Source organism: Solanum stenotomum, chromosome 1 (genome assembly GCF_019186545.1).
Source record: "Solanum stenotomum isolate F172 chromosome 1, ASM1918654v1, whole genome shotgun sequence".
NCBI lineage: Eukaryota > Viridiplantae > Streptophyta > Magnoliopsida > Solanales > Solanaceae > Solanum > Solanum stenotomum.
The window spans coordinates 3,232,335-3,256,404 of NC_064282.1; the positions used below are offsets into that span (position 1 = coordinate 3,232,335).

A 24,070-nucleotide genomic window follows, 5' to 3' on the forward strand; every position below is an offset into this window, starting at 1 on the left:
TATCGAGTGTGGCAAGTAAGACACGTCCTGTTTGGACGCTATCATATGTTACTCCTACAATTTTTCTAAGAACAAATAGTTGTTTAGTTATAGGATACATCTTGTGAGATTCCAAGAAGGTGGAGTTCACTAACCTAGTTCAGTGATTGAGGAGAGGTTGAGAAGAAGACAATGATTGAAATGGTCTGATTATTCCTAATCATTAAAGCCCGGAGTAACGAGGCAGGCCCGTTGCTTTTACTAGGATATTTCCTATTCTTTTATCACCGTTTATGTTACATCAAAGTTCCAACTACTTGACCTATTTCTTACAGCAATTCAAAGATACGAAGAGGGAAAAAAAAAATCTAAATCTCAAAGTGGTCGTCACTGAAGAAATTATTTCTATATAGTTTTTGTCTTACGTTAGTGTTTTTCTTTTTCTTCTCTGTTAGACTATTCTATCTTCCACATCATATAATAATGTCTAGTTTGTTTGTTTCTTTTCAATTTCTATCTTCGACCATTCTTTCTAACTGATACATCATATAGTGTCTTAATTTTGTCTGTTTCCTTTTCTTCTCTTAGACCATATACTATTTTTTCTATCTAATATACATCATAAAGACATATAGTGTCTTTATTTTATTTGTTTCTTCTTCTTTTTTTTTATCTCTCTTAGACTATTCTTTCCACCTGACTCATCACACATGCTTATGGGCTCGCAAATCCGGAGAGTTCTCTCCAAATACCAATTAATGAAAGAGCTTACTTTATATAACTTAAACTCAATTAACCCGCAAAGAGTTGAGCATGTGATTTCCTAAATGGAGATCTCCCATTCAAAATTATTTTTGTTAACTGAATTTTTCCTTACAAAACAAAGTTGAGTGATCGTATGAGAAATTAATTCACGATCTCTGTTTCCAAGCTTATATAAAGAGAGAAAAAAGAAGGGCATATGACTTAGGAGTACAAAGCTTGGTAAAGAAATCACCTAACTTGCGGGGTCACAATTTGACAATGTAGACTTAGAACAACAATTCCACCAATGTGAGTATGTGACAATGTTTATATAAAAAGAAAGGCCAACGCTACCAGAAATTAAATTTATGTGACTATAATTTGGTGACATTTAATTCTCTAACTGATTTTTGTTGTATGGTCCTGCCTCATGGATCCACCTACGGTACTACTCACGACGGAGCCATGTTTTTTATTAAAATAAAAAATCTAAATATATAGAAAACATACAAAAGGATAAGAAAATTCAACACACATATAAATTTTGTTTTACACCTATCTAATGTCTGTACGAGATAGAATAGCTCCGCCACTATATTTTACCATTCTCAAAAACAGAAAGGAAGCAACAGTCCAGTAAATATTTACCATACGTACATAGCTGATTCTGGGTTTAAGATATTTTGCTATATAGCTCAAATTTGGAACCACAAGAAAAATTAGTGAAATGCGTGTTGTTACATTAACCAAAGGAAATTGGGTGTTGAGCTGATTCTTGGTTTAAGATATTTTGCTATATAGCTCAAATTTGGATGTTGAGCTGATTCTTGGTTTAAGATATTTTGCTATATAGCTCAAATTTGGAACCACAAGAAAAATTAGTGAAATGCGTGTTGTTACATTAACCAAAGGAAATTGGGTGTTGAGCTGATTCTTGGTTTAAGATATTTTGCTATAGCTCAAATTTGGAACCACAAGAAAAAAATGAAATGCGTGTTGTTACATTAACCAAAGGAAATTGGGTGTTGAGATGGAGTATATCATATATTCAAGTGTTCAATTAGCACAAAACGCAATTCTACCTCAACACACACATATATATAAATTTTATAACGATAGAATTTGATCTAGCTCTTGCTATTCCGCTTATAATCACATAAGCATAGCTTTTACAAGAAAACTTACTTTTAGGATTATTGGTCTTAAATCTATTGCTAGAGCTCAAAATTCAAATACCAAGAACCAGAAAATCAACATGTTATTATTTAAATATATGAAAAAAAAGTAGTAGAATTCAGGCAAAATAACCTTAAAACAAACCTACTACTACTCTTGCTTCAAGAAATCAACTAGTTTATTCACAAGTTCAGCAGCTTTCTCCGACTTAGGTTTAAAGAAATGGAAACAATGGCCTTCTCCTTTTGTTTCCATTACCTCAATTTCTCCATTCCACTCACTCTTCTTCAACCCCTCATAATAATTCATCGCCCCTTCTTTCAGAGGATCCTTCTCCGCCACGAAAAACAAGGCCTTCTTACACGCCATCGATTTCAACCTCGGATCTATCAATGGATTTACCCTCGGATCTTCAAAGCATCCACCATTTCTTGTCGGATTCAAAGCCTTGTACAGTTGATCATTTTCAATCCCGAAATACGGATGAACCAAATAAAGCCCCAAAATTTTGATTTTCGAATCGAGATCAGTAACCCCTGCACTAACGACAACGTCGTTAGCAATATTTGCGCCAGCACTTTCTCCACCAATAAACAATTTTGCAAAATCAGCGTGATCATTTAGCCATGAATCTGGACCTTTTCCATTAGCATGTGAAATTATCCATTGAAATGCTGCCCACGAATCATCGTAGGTAGTATCAAAAGGGTTTTCCGGGGCAAGTCTATAATCGACTGAAACAGCGATGAAATTGGCCTTTTCGACTACAGAGCTGATGAAATTATGGAATGTGGAGGAACGAGCTGATCCCATACAGAAAGCCCCGCCGTGAATGTAAATCACGACGGGGATTTTCTGTTTCGGGTCGGTAATTTTGGGGAGAAATATACGTACGGAAACCCCTGTTTCCGGGTGAACTACGACATCTTTGGATCGGACAGGGGCTTGTGGATCATCAGAAAGCGGAGCATTGTCTGCTGGACGGAGTCGATTGATGGTGCCATTCTTGTAGAGGACGAAAAAGGGGGTCATATCAACTGCAACTTCGTTAGTAATGGAAGCCATGGAAATTTGAGTAATTCACCAGAATTGTGAATTGTGAATTGTGAATTGTGAAGTGAGAAAAAATGAAGAGTGATGGAAAACCATTAATGGTGTGAAGTAGCTATAAATAGCTTTGAATGGAGCGGCACCAGTTAGTTCCTACGGTGTGGGGGCGGGGAAAATGGAAAATTTCTACGGTGGGTGAACCGTCAACTGTTTCTTTCTACCTAAGAAATGCCAAGAACGTTTTAACGTATGCTACTATTTTTCATTTCCCATAACCAGTGGCGGAGGCAGGAATTCTATCAAGGGGTTCAAATAAAACACAGGCGAAATCTTGAACCCCATAAACTATTGAGCTACTCCTTTGACATGTGCTCAGGGAGTTCAATTTTAAATATATACACGTACACAAAAAAATTGATCTTATATATATAATGTAATTTTTTTTCCGAGGAGGGGTCGGATGACCCCCCTGGACACACTCTACATCTGCCACTGCCCATAACTAATATGTTTTGAATTTCGACTAATTTGGATTCATGCATATGAGACACTAGGAAACTTTAATAATAATTTAGAATTAATTTTTTATAAATTAAATAGAAATAAAAACATAAATTCTATTTTAATTATAGCTAAGACTTGTTTTTCCTCTTAAATAATTATTTATTTTTCTTTTAATTTTAACATTTATCTATTATAGTTACAGATAGTTACCTATTGTTAATATATGGACATTATCTTTTTCCTTATCTTCTTCAATAGTTTCTTAATACAATAAATAAATGGAACAAATAAAAAAATAAAATTAAGAAAGAAATAAATAAAAATATTGACCGTATAAAGGTATAACATCAGATTTTTGATTCTTTATCTGATTTGTTCTTATTAATAATGGATATTAGATTCTTTAAAACAATTAAATGAAAATAATAGTGAAAGATGTCAATAGAAAATACGAAAAAAAGTTATGAATAGTTGTTATAGAAAAGTATCATATCGTCTTGTATATGCGAAATTTTATGTGTATATACAATATAGATAATCAGAAAAATATAAGAAAATAAAAATAATTGATGGAACATCTATTAATAATATTGAGTTATCTATCATGTAGAATAGATATAAAATTGAATACTTTCACTTTCATGTATAATGCATTTTTTTCTTTCTTTTTTCCAAACAAAATGTATTATATACATTTATAAGCTCATGATAATATATATATATATAAAGAGATGAATTAACCAACTTCTAACTACTATTAGGCATTAATATACAAAGAAGTTACTAATTTACTTGAATGATATCTTTATTAAGAAAAATTAAAAAATTATCGTTACTTAGTGAATAGTTTGACTTTTGCAATGATATCTTTATTAAGAAAAATTAAAAAATTACAGTTACTTAGTGAATAGTTTGATTCTTGCACTACTCGTAACAATTATTTCAAATGCATTATACATATATAATGTATAATTCATGTTATTAATTTTACGAAGAAATATAAATGACTTATTTTTAATAGTAGACTTCTTGTTTTCCTTTTAAATTCTTGTTAAGAAATTGTTTATATTTTTGAGCCATAAACTTCAAAATAGTTTTCAAAGTTGCACCAATATCAATCATTAATCATATTATTGAACCAAGTTAATCTAAGAAAATAATATATCATAAAAGAAATTGAAATAAAGTAGGAGCAGAATTTATTTTTATGAATTTAAAAATTGAGTGCATAAAATCACCTTAGAAGAAATCTGTTGTATGTACCAAGCTTTTCAATAGAAATGACATGACATGTATCATTAAAATTTGGCAAATGTTGAGCAAAAAATAGTAATGAAGCAAAAATATCAAAATTTCAACCAATAAGATGGGAAATCTTAGCCTATGAAGAAATTTTATAGAGAATAGAACACGTATAGTAAGTGTAATTAAGATAAATATTCATCAACACATGATCTCATTAGATAAATTGCTACTACTCCAAAAAAATAAATTAAAATACATTGAAAATTATGTGGAAGCATTTCTTAAGAACAACTAAAACTAAAATAAGTTCATGTATGCATAGTTTGGTAGTGAAAGGTATATATATATATAGGCTAATTTTTGTCTTTTAATCTCCCATCTTTTAATACATTATTATTTCACATTAATAAAATTAATTAAAAAATACAAAATTAAAGGTGGATGAATCATATAAAATCTCCAATTAAGAAGGTAATTATAGTGGGAGGTGAAAAGTTGATTAAATTGAATTAATATTTTTTTAATTATAACAAATAAAATAAAAAAATTAATCTCCCATTTTTTAACATGTTATTACTCCACATCAATTAAATTTAATTAAGAATTATAAAAATTTAAGGTGGAAAAATACATGAATCTATATTATAAACTCTAATAAAGAAGACAATTATGGTGGGATGAATATATACCTCTAAAAAAAAATTCTATTAAAATGATTTTAAGATGTTACAAATTTGTACATTAAATAATTGAAAGTTATGAATATGAAAAGTTTGAAAGTTATGATTTTATTTATTAAGGAACTATGAGTTAAGGGGATGCTTTTACAAAATAAAATAATTGAAGAAATTAAAAAAAAGTCAAAAATAGGAGATAAAAGATAAATAAGAATGGAGATCATAGAGAGGTGCCGCATCACCTTGTCTATGTTTCTCCTTTATATATATATATATATATATATAATTTGATTATGAAATAGATTATGGAATATCGTGAATATTCAATAATTTAAGTATAAAAGTAATAATGAGAAAAAATTATTATTTGACTCATGAAATTCAAACGCTATGTAAATTAAAACAGGATAAATATAATACCGTCATGGTACTTAGGCTAACAAGAAAATTTTGAGTTAAAAAAGGAAACAAAGAAACTAAATTTAACCCCCCTAATTTACTGACTATAAAAATGCAAATAATATTGGGTTCAAAATTAACTCCACTAATTTACTGGCTACAGAATTGCAAAGAATAGCATTGAATACTTTTTCTGTTTTGACATAGTTGTGTACTGTCAATTTAGTCTATTTGAACACATTAAATTCATAGTAGAATTTCTTTTCTTCTTGGTCTTAATTCAAACCATGACTTATGATTATTTGAAAAATGGTTAACCTAACTTTCAAGTATGATTAAATCTTCTAGAAATTTAGTAAAAAAAAAAAAGAAGAAAAGAAATGGTAACTGCTAAAATTATTTAATGGATGTTTTTTATGACATAATATCATTAAATGAATATTATGCTATAAATGAATCATGTATCTAATCCAATTTCAAAAATTAATTTATAGTTGAGAATTGTTCAAATTTATATAAGAAGATCAGTCGCCTGTTTTTTTAAAATAGAAATATCAAGTTAAAATATGACAAATAAAAGTGTGAAAAAATTATTAACTAATTGGCGAAGTTGCCACCTAAATCTAAATTTAAGTAGAACCAGCAAGGCTATTGAACTTGTATTAAATAGATCTTTCACTGTACCTTCAATTAGCGGCACAAATTTCAGTTGAAGAAACTCGAATAACATCATTGTTGGACTTTATTAAGATTGTTTGTAAAAAGACAAAGAAGTGTATTGATTTTTGAAAGACAATGGAAGGTTGAATATCAAATTTGGAATTGTTTTGAAATAATTTCCTATCAAAATTAAAGCAAGAACAAATTGTTGAAATTACCATGATTTTATTTAGAAATCATGGTGAATCATCAAAATATTAATTACAAGACTTAATCTACCAAGTTATGGTGATCATTATGATTCTGACCAAAATTCTAACAAATTGTTAGAATTTTTTCAACCGACTGAAATCGTAACGATTTGTTAAAATTTGTGGCTATCCTTACCATCACCATTAGATAAGTTTAGTTTGATATTAAATAAAAAAAATTTGACAATTATTTCAAATTATACTGAAACAGTTATTATTATATTTTTCTAACGGGATCAAAATTTAATAATTAACCAATGCACATGCATAAAAATAAAGCTAGGCATACAGTAGTCAAGACAATTCGAATTTAATCAAACTTCAATATAGATCAGAGACATCGAGTAGAAAACTAGAACAAGAAGGCTGAAGCATGGCTCTAGCAGTGAACCAAAGGGCCAGAGAGCATCAGCAGAACACGCGTCCCAATACTCTTAAAAATTCGAATGAAAGTTAAATATTGCCCCATCCGTATATGCGTTTAGACACGTAATTTTATCTAATAATTTGAAATTATGAGATGAAATTCATATGTAAATATGTAATTTTATTTTATAATCTAAAATGAAGAGATGAAATTTTAAATTATTCAAAAGAATATGATTAGAGAATTTCATATTATGATTTTACATTTTTGAAATACAAAAATTGATACATTTTTTTAAAAAATTGTTATTTGTATCTATCAATCGTTTATTTCATATATAAACAAAGTTTATACTATAATCATTCTTACCAATTTTGAATCATTTCTATTAAATATAACCATAATTTTCAACCACTAAAATTTATAGATTATATTAAAGAGTTGTACACTACAATCATGCTCAACTCTATTATCTTATTAAACTAAATCTTGATCAATAAATAGCTAGCACAAAATTAACTTAAAAATCCAAGAATTACTCTTGCATATTTGTTTCACTTAAATTCGTGTAAAAATGATATACATTTTCATTTTCATTAAAAAATTTATAAACAAGTTAGGATTAAAACATGCGCTGTGCAGTAGCTTTTGGAGTTAAATTGAAAAGTAAAACAGTAACTTTTTAAAGATGAAAAAGGGTAAAATTTGCAAGTGATAATGATTAAAAATTTGTTTTGACGAAATCAATCCTGATTGAAACGGTGTCGTATTTCTGTTTTCCTTCATTGGGATCGTACCAGAAAAAGGAAGAAGCAAAAAGTAGGAGCAAAAGGCTCACTAAACAACCCTTCCATCATAGAGTTCTTCACGAGAAAAAAGCTCTAGTTTTTTTTTTTTTCTCTCTCTATCGACATAATTATGTGTGTCTGCATGTATTGTGAAGAAGAAGAGGTGAAGAAATAAGAACGAATAAAGCTAGAAAGAAAAAGGGGATCTTTTTTTGAATCTGGGTATCCCCAAATGCCTTTTCTTTATCTTCCTTTTTGAGCATTTAAGCTATGGCTGACGATTTCTGTGACTTCACCAAGGTTTGTAATATTATGTATTTTATCTTTTTTTCGCTAGAAGTTTCTTCTTTTGCCTTTTATTGACCACTGTATGTGCTGTTTTGATCTGGGTTTCTGCTCAATCGCAAGTGTTTGCTCAAATTTGAGCTATTTTACTTCTTATGTCATACCATTAGTTTCAATTTCTTGTATCTTAACTCATCTGTAGTGTTTGTACTATTATGACAGTAAAATTATATTAATCATCTGTAATGTTTGTACTATTATGACAGACCTTAGAGGCTATTTTCCATAGATACTCAGCTCAAAGAATGATAAAAGAGGCAGTAGTGAAGAAGCACTATTAGCTGATATATGTTACTCTTATCTAGGTTATGAAGCCCTTGAAATACTATAGAGTTTACTGGATTCAATTTGAGAATTTCCTGCTTGAGCACATACTGTTAGACTTGTACAGATTCTAATTTTGAGCTCCTAGTAGCAGTAAGATCTCAATAAAACCATATTATTTCTTAGTTATCTTGTATCTTGCTTGCCTATTTGATGAAACCTTGGTAGATTCCTTTTTTTTGAATAACTTTGCAACTAAATTTATTTTATTGAGACGCTGAAGGAAAATTTGAATATGAAAAAACGAGACTTAAGATCCTAAGTATTTGAAGTTCTGATTCAATTCCAGGATACTTTCATCTTAAAGGCACCAAAGAAATCTCCACTGCTGCTGAGAATGGTGGTTTTACTTTTTGCAATGATATGTGGAATATATATATGTTCAATATGTCTGAAACAAATTGGTTCGCGTTCCAGTGGACCGCTTGCGACTGTTCATGTCGTTGAAAGGCCATGTGAGATGACTAATGTTGACCCTTCGGAAAAACCTTACATACACTTCCCCAAGCCCAAAACTTTTAGCCGGTGAGACATTGACAATCTTTTTGTATGTTTTAGTATTTCATTATGGATAAAACAATTGACTGAACGCTGCTGTATCAGGGCTGAGTGTGCTTGCAATCCTGTAAGGTTTTTTGCAATTTTCTCCACTCAGAGGTCTGGCAGTGGATGGTTTGAAACATTGTTGAACAGCCATATGAATATAAGCTCTAACGGGGAGATTTTTTCTGTTAAAGTTCGTAAAAGTAATGCATCAACAATTTTGGAAACATTGGACAAACTCTATGACCTAGACTTTTTGACCAGCGCTTCCAAAAATGAATGTACAACTGCAGTTGGTCTGAAGTGGATGCTTAATCAGGTGAGTGCTATCTTCAAAGTCCTGTTTGCATGTCTGTTGCTAAGCATGTGGTCGGAGTGCGTAACTACGTAGTGAGAGTAGCTGTGTTTTGTAGAAAACCTTTTGTAATCTCAAATCGTTTTATCAACATTGTGCGCCAGTTGTGTAGGGATATACATAATTTGTAATGTTGAGGTTGCTTCTTGATTTTTCTAATGTGAAATTGGCATGTTATGGTTAATGTCCACATATTTTTCTGTCATCTGAATTTGGTTTTTATTGAGCTTTCATTTTGGCCGTGATATAAAAATCTGATTAAGGAATTAAAAAGGGGGAGGATTGTTGGTGGAATTTCACAATGTGCTATTTACTACCTGGCTGTGTTAGCTTGTTTGGAAATCAGCTTAGATTTCCTTTTTCTTATTCAACATAATTGTTCATATGCGAAACATGCTTGTTTCCAGAGTTTGGGTCAATGTCATTTACTTATTCTTCTTATTCACTATATTGTAGGTATGTTTTTGAATATCTAGTTAAAATGTTGCAATTCTGACCTTGCATAATCAGCTAAGTTATGATGGTTTTTTATCACTTGACTGCTGCTGTGATACGGTGTATAGTAGATGGACAATAGTATTGGGATAACGAGTAAGATAGGGTCTTAGAATCAGTTACTTGAAAGAAACTTGATTTTATGGAATCATATTGGATATTTGACGATACCTTATCCTTGAAGAACCACATGCATTATGATTTCAGGAAATTAGAGGAAAAATGCTAAAAGTTAACAGATACGAAATGCTTGGCTCTTAACTTCTCCCCCCAATCTCACCTATTTCATTTAAAAAGTGAAGATGGTATTATATCCAAAATTACTTGTCTAAACAAAGGACTAATCGTATGGATATGTAAAATGCAAAATTTCCTATCCCTGCAAGAAAGGGTGGGAAACATATATTCGATTCAAAAGTGAGTAAACAGAATTTCGAGTTCGATCTAGTAGGTACATATAGTATTTTGCAGAAAGCCATATTTTATATTACCACTGATCCACCCATGTACAATTGAAACTAGGTAGGAAGGAATTACAAAAAATGGTCTACAAGATAGTCACCTTATGAAGAACTAAATCATGTAAAAATTGGTCTACATGATGTATTACCTTGTGAAGAGCTCATGTAAACTCTGTAAGCAGCTTACAACTTGGTGGCTTGGTTCCCTTTGTTGTAGTTATGGATCATGATGGATTGCATGGACATTTACATGTTATTACAGGGTCTATTGCAGCATCATGAGGAAATTGTTGAGTATTTCAAACGGAGAGGAGTTTCTGCAATTTTTCTCTTCAGAAGAAATCTTTTGCGCAGAATGGTTTCAATGCTAGCAAATTCCTATGATCAGAATGCTAAGATGTTTAATGGAACCCACAAGTCTCATGTGCATTCTCCCAAGGAGGTCAGTTGATAGATCCCTATGATGTAGAGACGCATGCTTATGTCTCCATGTTGTCTTAAGCAATCACGTTTTGCAGGCTGAGATTCTTGCAAGTTACAAGCCTACGGTAAACACAACGACGCTGATTGCAAACCTAAAGCAAATACAAGGCATGACTGCTAACGCTTTGGATTACTTCAAAAGCACTCGGCATATGATCTTGTTCTATGAGGACATAATAAAAAATCCGACTGTAAGATATTGCATATTCTACTATATCCTTGATATTTTAGTTCTCTTGCGAGGAAGCTCGTTTTTTATGCCCACTTCCTGCCATTTTTTCACAGATGCTGAATGATGTGCAAGATTTCCTGAAAGTTCCAATAATGGATCTCCATAGTCGTCAAGTGAAGATACACAAGGCGCCACTGTCTTTGCAAGTTGAAAATTGGAGTGATGTTGAAAAGGCACTCAAGGGAACACCTTATGAAAGCTTCCTACACGCAGATTACAAAATATAAATGTGCAGTCCTTGTGTATATGTAGCTTCTGTTGTTTACCTCTATTCTTTTATTATTTATGTGTAAGCAGAAGCTAGCGGGATTTGGCTAAGGCAGGTTGTTACCGAGTTCCTCTCGTTGCAGGTAATCAATTTTGGCTCTTCCTGTTAAATAGGCTTTGGTAGCTGACTGAGAATGAAACTAGCAATTTTGACATTGAACCATTTATTTCCGTCTATATTTGTAGTTGCTATTTTAATCCAGTGTTGACTTGCATCTTCCCACTGTAGGTAAATCACACATGTGACTGTCCAAATTAAGTGAAATGTGTGGCGTACATGATCCAGACAATGTAAAGAATGAGTGAATTAAGTAGGTGAAAATGTACCAGGAGAGAAGCAATAAATCAACACAACCAAATGCTTAAGCATCCATTGCCCTCGTTTGATGCTAGTACCTATTGCTACTAAATCATAAATTATGCTGTATCCACCAAACTTGTATGGTGTGAAATGGAAGAAGAAGAGAGCAGTTAAAAGATTTGTTTGTTTTTAAACTAGAAAAGATTGAAATTTGTGGTGCTTAAATAATGCTTGGTTAGTACTTCAATTAATTCTGCAGGATATTTGCCACTAACATTAGGTATCCGGTAACTCTATCTATCAAGTCTAAGAACAAATGGAAAGAAACCACTTAATACTTTGTCTCTACTAGGATTTGAATTCGAGATTTCATTGTTCTCAACCTACTTCATTGACTACTATTCAATTGATCCATATACCATAAGTTTTTAGTAAGAAATGTCAATCTTAACAATAACATGAATTATCATTCCATACAGACAACAGTAATTTGACAGATCTGTTGCTGTAGTTAAAATGAATTATCATTCCACATTTTTTTCTCTCGGTTTGATCGCCAAAATCAGTTAACAAAGAAAGTGGACTATTTTTGCATGATTGCATCTGTACGATAAACAACATTTTCCAAAAATATTGGTCTCCTTTGACGTATGTTTTAAGGAGTAAAATTTAAAACCCTCAATTTAATCCAAATTACTCCAATGAGCTTAATGCATTCTAATGTAATCAGCAGCCTTTTGTTAGCTAGGTCAACAATTCACAACTTTATAGTATACTACTTCCAAGTTGCAATTAAAAAAAAAAGAGCAAACTACATAAATCCCACTAGTTTAGGTCATAATTACTAAAATTCATGATAGTTTCGAAAATTACTTTTTGTACCATATTTCTTCCTTTAGATACATGTACCATTACTCGTCAGATACATGTATCCAACAATTTTAAAAATCGGGATACATGTTTAATTAATTCACATGGACAATTAATTAATTTTGGAAATATTAATCAAATTCCTTAATATAAATCAAGGAGTGTATCTTTGTTTAATTAATTTCATTTTATTACTCTTTATAATAATAAATTCATTAATATTATTAATAAAAGACAAAAACATGTATATCTTGGTTATGAAATTTGATTAATTTCAACTTATTACTCTTAAAATAATAAATTCATTAATTTGATGTATTTATTATCAATATATGATGTATCCAATAAAATAAACACTTAGATACATTAATGTACGGTATCTAGTATTAATTCATGTATCTATTTATACGATCTAATATTAAATTCATGTATCTAGTATTAATTTGATGTATCAAGTATCAATTTCATACGTTATATCCAACAACATGTATCTCGAATACATATTGATAAGGAGATACATTTAATTATGTGTATCTAAATATAAAATGTAACTGAAACACATGAATTTAGGAACAAATCATGATTCTAGAGTATTTGTATATCATTAATTGAAAAAATTCAAAATTAATACCCAAGAAAGATTAGATACATGCATACTTAATAAGATATACTGATAAAACTAGATACATATAAACTAGATACATATAATCACAAAAATTATGTGTCAGATACATCGATAATGTACCAAAAATATGCGTAAATCTCCATTTATTGAAACTTTTCGATTACGTTAGTGGTTGCTCAGGACATCTCACCACGGCGGTGTTTGCTTCACTTTTAATTTATCGATGTTGCTCATTGCTCGCTGCGATTAGATCTAACGGACCTCCACCAGATCAACCGAAAAATCAACATAAGCACTCCTCCAATTGAGCCTTTCGACCTCCAAATCGCCTCCAACGTCGATGTGATCTCCGGATAGTAACAATTTGAAAACGAAAGGCTATAGATTAATTATATGAATATGCGTGCATTGATACATTTAATTTAAGGAAGGTAAGAAGCAAGAAATTGATGAACAACTTGTACATAACTTCTGGTTGGTGGCCGCAGAAACAATTTTAGGAGTAAAAATGTTGACTAATCGTTAATTAGTAGGGGTGGGGGAGATATTGATAGGGTTGGAGATTGGTTGTTATTAAAACACTAATTGTGGATTTTAAATATAAAGATAATTAATCAATCCTAATTTTAAGGGATGTGGTATCTTTTATTATATCTTAAAAAATATATGGTATAAAATATTAAAAGTGGTAATATATGTAATTGTTTGAAAGTAAAGGTAAAATGAGTATATATGGTATTGATGTATGTCTAGTTAGGTAGTTTTTTCAAAAAAAAAAGGTCTAAAAAATAGAAAGGTGTTCACACCGTTTAAATCAATGGAACGGAAAGGAAAAATGTAGCACAAGATGACATGCTGTCCATGAACCAACATGATGCAAACAACCTCTTAACGGCAAAAACTAGCACAATCTTCCGTTCTTATTTATATGTCGTCCTTAAAATAAATGTTCTTAATAGTATTTGTTATTTTACAAAATGAACACATAAATAACACTATTCTTTCTATTTTTACCCTAAAGAGTTATTAGCCTTGAAAATATGAATTTGACTAATATAAAAAAACTAAATGATTAACTCATGTTCATTGATCAATTTAATTAATCAAAATAAATTAATTTATGTTCATTTATTGAAAACTTGACTTCAAGAGAATACTAAATAAGGCTACAACAGTAAATTTACATAGTTTCGAACGTGAAATCTAAAATGGTAATATATAAATAGGAATGAAAGGAGTACTAATTTACTACTAAAACTACCCAATTAATTGATGTATTAACTACTTTTCCATATTAAATTATCTATCGTGGCTGTTAAAAATAAGAGCAACTTTCACATATAGCAAATATAAAAATCATATTTGTATCTTATAGCTATAGTTTGCATAATTGCGGTTCATAGCAAATTTTATATTTGCTATGGAGCTATTAATCTATATATTTCAGGATTCATTCAAAGCTATATACAATTTTATTTTCAATAAATTTAATAAAAGACTGTAAATTTTGTTACCAAAAAAGGAACACAATCGCTAAACTCACACAAAAACATCTCTTTCCTTCTACGACTTCTTCATCAGTAGTGACTCCATTGTAACTGGGTACACGTTTGCCTAGAAATTTAACACCCTGAAAAATAATACATATACAGTTTTACTCAAATATACATATATACATAACTATGACTTATTGTGTATAAATATGACACAAATACAGTTAGCGAATTGTACAAAACAAGATTTAATTCAATTTATCCTATACAAGTTTTATAAATAAAATTATACATTATACAACACATTTCAATTGTATAATCGTTTATATTGTATACATAGTGAGATTATTGTACTTATATTAATGGAGAAAGTTTGTATATTAAACCTAATGGCTAAAAAAATATAGATCTGTATAAATAAACATATAAAAAAGTACATATAGTCATTATGTATAACACTAATTTTATCTGAATATAACATAAACATGTTTTATATGGATATTATATATTATACAAAACATTTCAATTGTATAATTGTTAATATTGTATATATGGTAAAATTGTTATAATAACTACTGCTATTTATACAATATGTTTGTATATTAAACCTAATGGATGTACATATCTGTATAAACAAACAAATATAGGGAAAAAAATTATAGAGAAAATATAAGACTAATATACAATCGTAACATATACAAATTAATGATTATACAAATACATGAACTTCTTCATGTTCATCTTGCTCCAATGAGCTAGAAACAATTCTAATATACAATTGCTTTATACAATAAGTTTGTATATTAACTGGCTAATATACAATTGCTTTTCCTTTCCTCTTCTTACTTGAACTAGTATCGTACTGATCTTTGTCACCTCCCTCAACAATTTCAGATTGCTTCGATTTTGCACTAATTTCACCCAATCTGATTGGGTCATTCTTAAATTTGAATATAATGTCTTTAATTTCTTTGAATTTGGCTATTGAACCTACAACCTCTCCAAAATCCTAAGTTAGACCCAAGAAAAATGTTCATCCATTGTATATGTGAAAAATCTGTATGGATTATGATTTCATATGAAAGTTAAAGAAATAAGGGAAAAAATTGAAAAAAATTAATCGATCGGTACTTGAAATTTTTGAAATCGTGATTGAGAGCGTAGTAGTGAAGATTTGAAATTCAAAACTAATTTTGTGGAGAGAATTTAGGAGAAATTGAAGGGTATGGGAGGAGGAAGAGATGAAGTGAATTGTATAAAGGAAATGACTTCCATTTTTTTTTAATTTATGGGACCCGTCAGTAGCAAGATACGTGAAACTGTAGCTGCTCAAAGGAAATAAATGAAACAATAGCTATATTATTTATTTTCAATTAGTAGTTTGCCATTATGCACAAATTTCCCTAAAATAATTATATGAAAACATTTTTTTTTTAGAAATTTAAGGTAGAATTAATTATTTTTTACCATTTTACCATTGTAGATTATTGTCATTAACTAAGATAACACATAAATAAAATAAACATATAATAAAGATATTATAATTTAAATATAAATAAGGATAAAAAAAATTAAATATCTTTTCTAATTAACATATTTCTTAAAGAGGGTAAAATAAAGTACTCCCTCCATTTCAAATTAATTAAATTGTTGAGATGTTTCACACCCTTTAAGAAAAGAAGATTAAGACATAAAATAGACATAATTTTTCATTTTTACCCTTATTAATTATTGTTAAATTTATGATTAAAGTAACTAAACATTAATTAATAATTGATTCCACTACTAACTAATGAAGGGTAAAATTGGAAGAACATTTTAAAAGTAGTCTTGAACATTGAACAATTAAATTAATTTGAAAAATAAAAAATGACTCAACAATTCAATTAATTTGAAATGGAGGGAGTACCAAGTACAATTTTAGACGGATGGAGTTAGAAGCGGAGTCAATATAAAGAGTTTGGGGGTTTTAAATTTCCTTTAGAATCGCCAATCAATTTTATTAGGGTTCACAAATTAATATACACATATATTTAATTAATTTTCTAATACAAATATAGGCTCTAAGGAAAAGCTACTGGTTCGTCCGAACTCACAAATCCCCACCTATCTCCGCCTCTGGATGGAGTATTGTATTGTATTGTTATTTTAAATTTCATGTTTGTTTTGGTTATTGTTTAAATTTTATTATATCGTTATAAATTTGTTATTACTTCGTTGAATAATGATGACAAAATCTTATTCATTTATTGCAATCGAATCGTTAGCTTAACATTTTCTCATTAATTTATTTTTACTTACTTATTACTTAATAATCTTATTTTATTACCTATCTTTTAATACGTAATCTGTGTGATTATCATTCAACCCATTTGATAAAGTAATATTCTATAACGATAAAAAATGATATAATCTATTGAAACCGTTAAATGTATTTAGTTCCTCCACCAATTTAACGTCAGCTGGAAGTGGACACGGTTGCCGTCACGAACCGCCGATTTGTGTTTTGACTTCAACGACAAGGAGAGGGGACCCACATTCACCTCCGCGTATCAGGTGGTCCCACAACCAACTTGTCTCTAAACTTATTCATCGACGGCTACTATTAAATTAATCGGACGGTCAAAATTGAACGTCGTTACACACGAGTTAGATAGAGACCCTAGATCCCGTATAGCGTATCTGAATCTCTCTTCCTTATATAATAGCAAGCCGACTCTCAACTAGTCTCCTTCTTTTCTTCTTCCTCTCTCTCGTGACCAAAATTCATCTTTGCTCATTCCATTCTCTCTCTAAACTCCATTGCGAAAATCTTGAAGCAACTAGAGAGAGAAAGTGAGTTGGAGAGAGAGAGGAAGAAGGAGTAAAATTTGAGTGGAAAAATGAACGGTGGAGATTTGAATCAGCAGCAACAACAGCAACAGCAGCAACAACAACAGCAGCAACAGTGGGTGGCGATGCAGCAGTATCAGCAACAATGGATGGCGATGCAGTATCCAGCAGCAGCAATGGCTATGCAGCAACAGATGATGTATGGTCAGCAATACATGCCTTACTACCATCAACAGCAACAGCAGCAGAAGATGCAGCAGCCGCCGACTCAGATTCAGAACTCATCTGAAGATAACAAAACGATCTGGATTGGTGATCTTCAACAGTGGATGGATGAGAATTATCTTCATTCATGCTTTTCTCATGCTGGCGAGGTTTGATTTATATATTCATTTAGCTCTACTCGTTACTTGTATTTGTCTCGACTTAAATTGCTGATTCAATTGCTCTTAACAATTTTGTTCAGTTAATTGAGATGGGAAACATTAGAAACTTGTAGTAGCATAGTTAAGAAGTAGTTACCTTGGGTATTAGCTGCGAACACGATTTGACCTTACTGAGATCTCAGTCAATGCAGAGATTCTGAAGAGAACTTTTGGGATCTTGTCTCTTCTGTTTTGATTAGGGGTTTTTACCTTTTGGACATCTGAAAGAGCAGATAATTCCCGGGAAATGATTATTGATTTCGTGTTTGTTAAGCTAAAATGGTCTCCACTCTCCCCCATGGAAATGTCGGGGGATAAGAACGATTTTAAATGCATTCGACTATTACATAAAATAAAGTTTTCAAGCCTTTAACTTCTCATTCTTACATACTAAATTTTTTTTGGTCAAGTACAGTATTTAACTCACTTCAGGTTATCGCAGAGATTCACCTTGGTCTCAAATTTGGGGGGTTGAGTTAGTACAACAACAACAACAACATACCCAGTGAAATCCCACTAAGTGGGGGCTGGGGAGGGTAGAGTGTACACAGACCTTACCACTACTTCGTGGAGGTAGAGAGGCTGTTTCCGGAGGATCCTCAGCTCAAGTACAACAACCCAAGAGAAATAAGAGGAAACATTATATATGACATAGTATCCAATAAGAGAAAAGTGCATAGTCAACAACGGAGACAATAACATCAAGAAAATAAAGTGAGAGGTGAAACTCAGTAAACGACACAAGACTATATGATCACAGACAAGAACTACAAGATCAAGGCTAGGACTACTACAAACGTTACCAACCAAAACCCTCGCACGGGAAGACAACACGCTAGCCCTACTAACCTTCAACCTTAATACGCGACCTCCACTCCTTCCTATCTAGAGTCATGTCCTCGGTAATGCGAAGCTGAGCTAAGTCCTGTCTAATCACCTCTCCCCAATACTTCTTTGGCCTACCTCTACCCCTCCGCGTACCCTCTACAACCAGCCCCTCGCACCTCCTCACTGGGGCGTCTGTGCACCGTCTCTTCACATGATAGTAGAAATGATAAATTAAACTAGAGTGACAAAGTATCGTTAGCTTCATGAGAATTCTCGTGACTAGAAGAAAAAATTGCCAGCCATGTGGAGCGGTAGCGCCTAGGAAAAATTTATTTGGTCAAGAAGCTAAAACTGCAATGGACGAGTCCTAGTCCTAGTTGCGATACCCAGATGGGCTTCCAACTCCCTGCTTTCATAGATAAAAAAAAGCCCCAGCCTGTGTCCTGAGTATCTAATGTCGGTCTCCTCTCTCCGGTACACGGCTTCAGATTTAGTGTTGGTGCTTCATAAGTTCTCACTTTTTTTCTCAGCAGAATTGGAGAATATTCGTCTCGCTTCAGTTTCCTTTTTATTTGAACCTGTATTTCTAGTTAAGCTTTGACATCAATTGGTTTCTATCTTTGAGGAATAACATGCCCTTTATTTCTTTTTGGAGCACCCATATGAGATTCCAATATAGAAGATTATGGGTGTCTTCCATAAATAATCATATTTCTTGTAGATTCTCTATTTTTTGGTATGTCATTTGTACTTGTATTCTAGGTTTTTTCTTCCCATCATCAATAATATTATTTTACCTTATCCCCCATCTGCCCACCCCCAAAAAAAAAAGAACTTTCACACTAATTTCCGATAAGATTGTGCGATTAGAAATTATACGACTACAAAAGAACCAAAGATGCACATGGACTGTTATGTAATTGCTATCAACTGATTTTCTTTTCTTCTAAGAAAAGAACTAATGAATATTCGAGGAAAATTACGGATATTAAAACTTGAAGCAAGATACTTTAATCTTACAGTTTTGTTCGATGGCAAAACACTAGAGAATGGAGTAACGAGGATGGAGAGATGCTTTTCCGTCCTCAAAACAGAGACTAGAGCTGCCGCTGGACTCCAAGTTGGACCGACCACATTTGATTGAATAATTCTAGCAATTTTAGTTTGGAATTCCTTTGCCTTAGACTGTAAATATGTGGGAAACTCTTTCTTTTGTAGTTAAAAATTGAAATAAAATTATCTCAAGAATATCTTTTTCAAGCTTATACATCGATACTAGTATAGTCTACAAGAATTGATTATTTGGTTTCCAATTTAAGCGTGCACTCTGTGATAGTACTTGACCATGAAATCATGCAGGTTATTTCTGTGAAAATTATTCGAAACAAGCAAACTGGTCAATCAGAGCGTTACGGATTTGTTGAGTTCAATACTCATGCAGCAGCGGAAAAAGTGCTACAGAGCTACAATGGCACAATGATGCCAAATGCTGAGCAACCTTTCCGCTTAAATTGGGCAGCCTTTAGCGCTGGTGAAAAGCGTGCAGAAACTGGTTCTGATTTCTCAATTTTTGTAGGTGATTTGGCTTCTGATGTTACTGACACAATGTTACGTGACACATTCACTAGTAGATTTCCATCTGTTAAAGGTGCAAAAGTAGTAGTAGATGCAAACACAGGCCACTCAAAAGGCTATGGCTTTGTAAGGTTTGGTGATGAAAGCGAGAGGTCTCGGGCGATGACTGAAATGAATGGTATATATTGTTCCAGCAGGCCCATGCGTGTTGGTGTTGCTACCCCAAAGAAACCATCAGCACAACAACAATTTTCTTCTCAGGGTATGTAATATTGCACCTTGTTGACTTGTTCTGCTGCAAGTCATTTACTAGTAAACTAAATATACTGGCATCAGATGACCAACAGTGTATGTTGTTTATGCTCTTGTATTCATACTAATGACTTCCTCTTTCAAGATTCAAATGGTCTTATTTCTAACCAAAGCTTTTGAAACGGTTATTTAGTATTTATTGCATCATTTAGAATCCTTTGGTTACTTCCTAAATTTTTGAATTTTATCTTCCGAAACAAAAAAATGACAAATAACAAAAGAAACATAAAACAATTAATCATTTTCTAGTTAAATCCAGAATTTAGCCAAATTGAAGCTTGACAAACGTAGTGGATGTGTTGTTTAGAGCAAAGACAGCATCAACTTTTCTACCTGGCTGAACAAGTTAGGTGCAAAGCATGCTGCTATTTTTATCCTGGATGTACCAAATTTTGCTAGATTTATTGAGCTTGGTTTTCTCGTGGTTTATTGTGACTAGTTATTTCTTACGTATGTGCTAGCAGTTGTTTGCATCAAATTTTAGATGTCATGTTCAACTTTTTTATTGAGGCCAGAACTGCTTATTCTTTTTGTTCAGCTGTGATATTATCTGGTGGATATGCATCAAATGGTTCTGCGACCCATGGATCCCAGCCTGATGGTGATTCATCAAACACGACAGTAAGTGCTCCATTTTCTTGTGGAAGTTGGTCATAAGTTAGTTAACTGGAGTAACTCCCAATTCAACTAATACTTGTAGAAAAATAGTTAGTTGGTCTAACTTTTTCTTTATGGTAGATTTTTGTTGGAGGACTTGATTCTGATGTCACTGACGAGGAACTGAGGCAGTCCTTTACTCAGTTTGGGGAAGTGGTCTCTGTGAAAATACCTGCCGGAAAAGGATGTGGTTTTGTACAATTTTCTGACAGGTAAAATTCTGTAATGCTTGACATGAAATGCAAGGTGGTGATTAGTAGTGAATTATTTTACGCATCATTTTCTGAGAAACTTAGAGAAGTGATGCTACGAGTCTTGAGGCATGGACATTGATTGGTAGATAACTTCAGTATTTTTTGTCATTTAATCTCATTTGATAGTTTACCATTTAAGTAATTGGATTAATTCAAGATATTGAGTTAAAATATGAGTTCTTTAAGTTTAAGGACCTTTGTTATTTGGTTTGGTTTATGATTCTTGAGAAATTGCCCAAGAGTGAACATAAATACTGATTTGAGAATAATATGTCGTGTAACACCTGCCGCTTATGGGCAGAGTATTAGTCTCAGATTTTTGAAAAGTTGATAACGAATAAGATAGTGAAGTTTAGATTTGTTTCCTTTTGGTCCATGATTTTAACCTAGCATACTTATTCTTTTTAAAGCTGTGTGTTTAGTCGAGGTGCGCACAAGCTAATCTGAACACCAAACACTACGGTTATAAAAAAAAAAAGATGCAAAGTTTTAGGTTATTGCTATAGTATAAAATAGTGTAGTCTTATTCTGAAGTTTTGAAATGCAGCACCCAGAATATGATATATTTTCTTGGTGCAAGTTGCTGTACAATCAAGATGTAAATATTTTTATTGAATTCCCTACATGTTTATCGGATTAAAAGGTCTTTTTGCTGTACATATCAGTACCTTCTTGGTGCAATTATTCAAATGAATCTTGTCCCGCAGAAACAAAAAAAAGAAGAAAAGGCAGCATGCTTGACAGACCTACTGGGTTTTTATGTTTTGTAGGAGCTCTGCTCAGGAGGCGATACAAAAATTAAGTGGGGCTATAATTGGAAAGCAGGCAGTTCGTCTTTCCTGGGGGCGAAGTCCAGCAAACAAGCAGGTATTTCCCACATCAATATTCTATACAAACAATATCAACTCTGTCTGATCAAAATAGTTTTTTAAAAAAGAGATATTAGCTGGCTTCTCAATAAAACAATTAAATGTTGGCAGGTGATCAGTTCAGTCTGCAGCCTTTTAAAAGTTGTCCCTTCGCGAAAATGATCGAATCTTTTACAATTCTACCTTTCAAATGTCGACCTTCGTCTATATTGAATGTTCTACAGAAGCTTTTCTCCTACAAATATTTAGTCCCTTGTTTGAAATCTTTAGATGGTTTTGTTTACATGTCGCTTTAGAAGTCGACCCCTTTCCAAAATGATCAAATCTTTTACATTGGGGCTTGATACTTTTACAAAAGATTTCTAATGGTAAATCTTTTCTGAATATGAAATTTTTGGCCAATTTGAATAGTTTTGGATGTTATTGATAAATTTCTTGATTGCTACTCCTGTAGTCCTGTTTCATTCGTCTTAATCCTTGTGTTTTTTTTTTTTGGGTAATTGGAACTTCAAGAGTCCAATGGCAAATTTGAGTTCATCTATATTCTGTATGCTCTCCTAGTTAGTTGTCTTTTGTGTTGGATCTATTGAAGGGCTGCAATATTCAGTCGTGTTTTGTTCTTGTGGTAAATTATCTTCTTCTATAACCTGTTTACTTGTCTCTACTTTTGCAGATGAGAACTGATTCTGGTAATGGGGGCGGCTATTATGGAAGGCAAAATTATGGAGGATATGGATACGGCGCATCACAAAATCAGGATTCTGGCATGTATGCTGCTGGAGCAGCCTCAAATGGCTACGGGAATCAGCAGCCTGTTAGCTAAACTGTAGTCAACCGCTGCTAAAGGAGACATTGCCAAAACACTCTTTTTTCTTTGAATTTAAATTGACTTAAAAGATTAAAGCATATAGTGTTTGATGAGAATTTTGTAGCTGGATTTGATTTATGCTTAGTGAGTCCAAGATATGTGAAACGTTATACCTAGAGATGTGAGCTATGATGATTGGTGAAAACTTGTTTCGATTTCTGCTGCCTGCCTTTTAAACTTATCTTGATGTCTGACTTTATATTTTTCTTATAGCCTTCAAAAACTGCCTAGGATCAAGAAATGAGGGAACTTTCATGCAGAATCACAAATAGCTGTAAGTTCTCCAATATATCAATCCTAGTATTTGATATACTATGTGAGACTAGAAATGATTTGGCAATGGACTACTTTTTATTAGTTTGGTGCTTATTGAGATATAGGTCAGAAACATGTTTAGGACCATAACCGATTAGTCGTAGTACTTGTATCAGTGTGGTACTGGTACAGAAGCTAGAAATGGTTAGAACTACGAGACTATATAATAAGATCAGTATTCATCAGAGGCATGTTTTTTCGATTTGTTCTTGTATCGATGGGCCTTTGAACATGATCGATTAATTGGAGAAATGAGCACTGAAATAGGATCTGTATCTTCAGCTGATATGCATTTCTTTTATCGAAATCAATACACACTTCAGTTTTAAGTCCTTGCCTATATCGTTTTCCCTTGTGACTCAAAAGGGTGAAACTACCAAAGTGACACTGCATGCACCATCAAAAGATTCTGATAGGGAAGGTAAGCAATCACTCTCTTTTATGGAGCGCTTTAGCCCCAAAGTGAGAGTAGAAACCCTCCATCGTTAAAAGAGGTTGTAG

The 24,070-nt window shown here is 32.2% G+C and overlaps 3 protein-coding genes across 5 annotated transcripts; 2 read left to right on the top strand and 1 right to left on the bottom strand.

Moving 5' to 3' along the window:
* Positions 1 to 1,828: 1,828 nt before the first annotated feature.
* LOC125853645 (probable carboxylesterase 13) lies at positions 1,829 to 3,003 on the bottom strand. Its single transcript, XM_049533368.1, has one exon. The coding sequence runs from the start codon at positions 2,962 to 2,964 to the stop codon at positions 2,050 to 2,052; it is 915 nt and encodes a 304-aa protein (XP_049389325.1). The 5' UTR covers positions 2,965 to 3,003; the 3' UTR covers positions 1,829 to 2,049.
* Positions 3,004 to 7,872: 4,869 nt separating this feature from the next.
* On the top strand, positions 7,873 to 11,590 carry LOC125853121 (uncharacterized). 3 transcript variants are annotated; one of them, XR_007445136.1, is made up of 7 exons: positions 7,873 to 8,140; positions 8,799 to 9,034; positions 9,113 to 9,371; positions 10,626 to 10,805; positions 10,882 to 11,037; positions 11,132 to 11,428; positions 11,575 to 11,590. XR_007445136.1 is itself a non-coding variant. In XM_049532800.1 (6 exons), exons 1-6 carry the CDS (start codon positions 8,111 to 8,113, stop codon positions 11,303 to 11,305), a joined length of 1,035 nt encoding a protein of 344 aa, XP_049388757.1. In that variant the 5' UTR covers positions 7,873 to 8,110; the 3' UTR covers positions 11,306 to 11,512. The 3 variants fall into 3 exon arrangements, 2 of the variants coding, with proteins under 2 accessions (XP_049388757.1, XP_049388766.1); XM_049532800.1 differs by lacking the exon at positions 11,575 to 11,590 and having other exon boundaries at positions 11,132 to 11,512; XM_049532809.1 differs by lacking the exon at positions 11,575 to 11,590 and having other exon boundaries at positions 7,874 to 8,140; positions 8,927 to 9,034; positions 11,132 to 11,512.
* A 5,705-nt stretch (positions 11,591 to 17,295) lies between these two features.
* LOC125853911 (polyadenylate-binding protein RBP47) lies at positions 17,296 to 23,421 on the top strand. The gene is made up of 6 exons (XM_049533674.1): positions 17,296 to 17,840; positions 20,079 to 20,556; positions 21,145 to 21,227; positions 21,345 to 21,475; positions 22,288 to 22,384; positions 23,060 to 23,421. Exons 1-6 carry the CDS (start codon positions 17,517 to 17,519, stop codon positions 23,207 to 23,209), a joined length of 1,263 nt encoding a protein of 420 aa, XP_049389631.1. The 5' UTR covers positions 17,296 to 17,516; the 3' UTR covers positions 23,210 to 23,421.
* Positions 23,422 to 24,070: the final 649 nt, after the last annotated feature.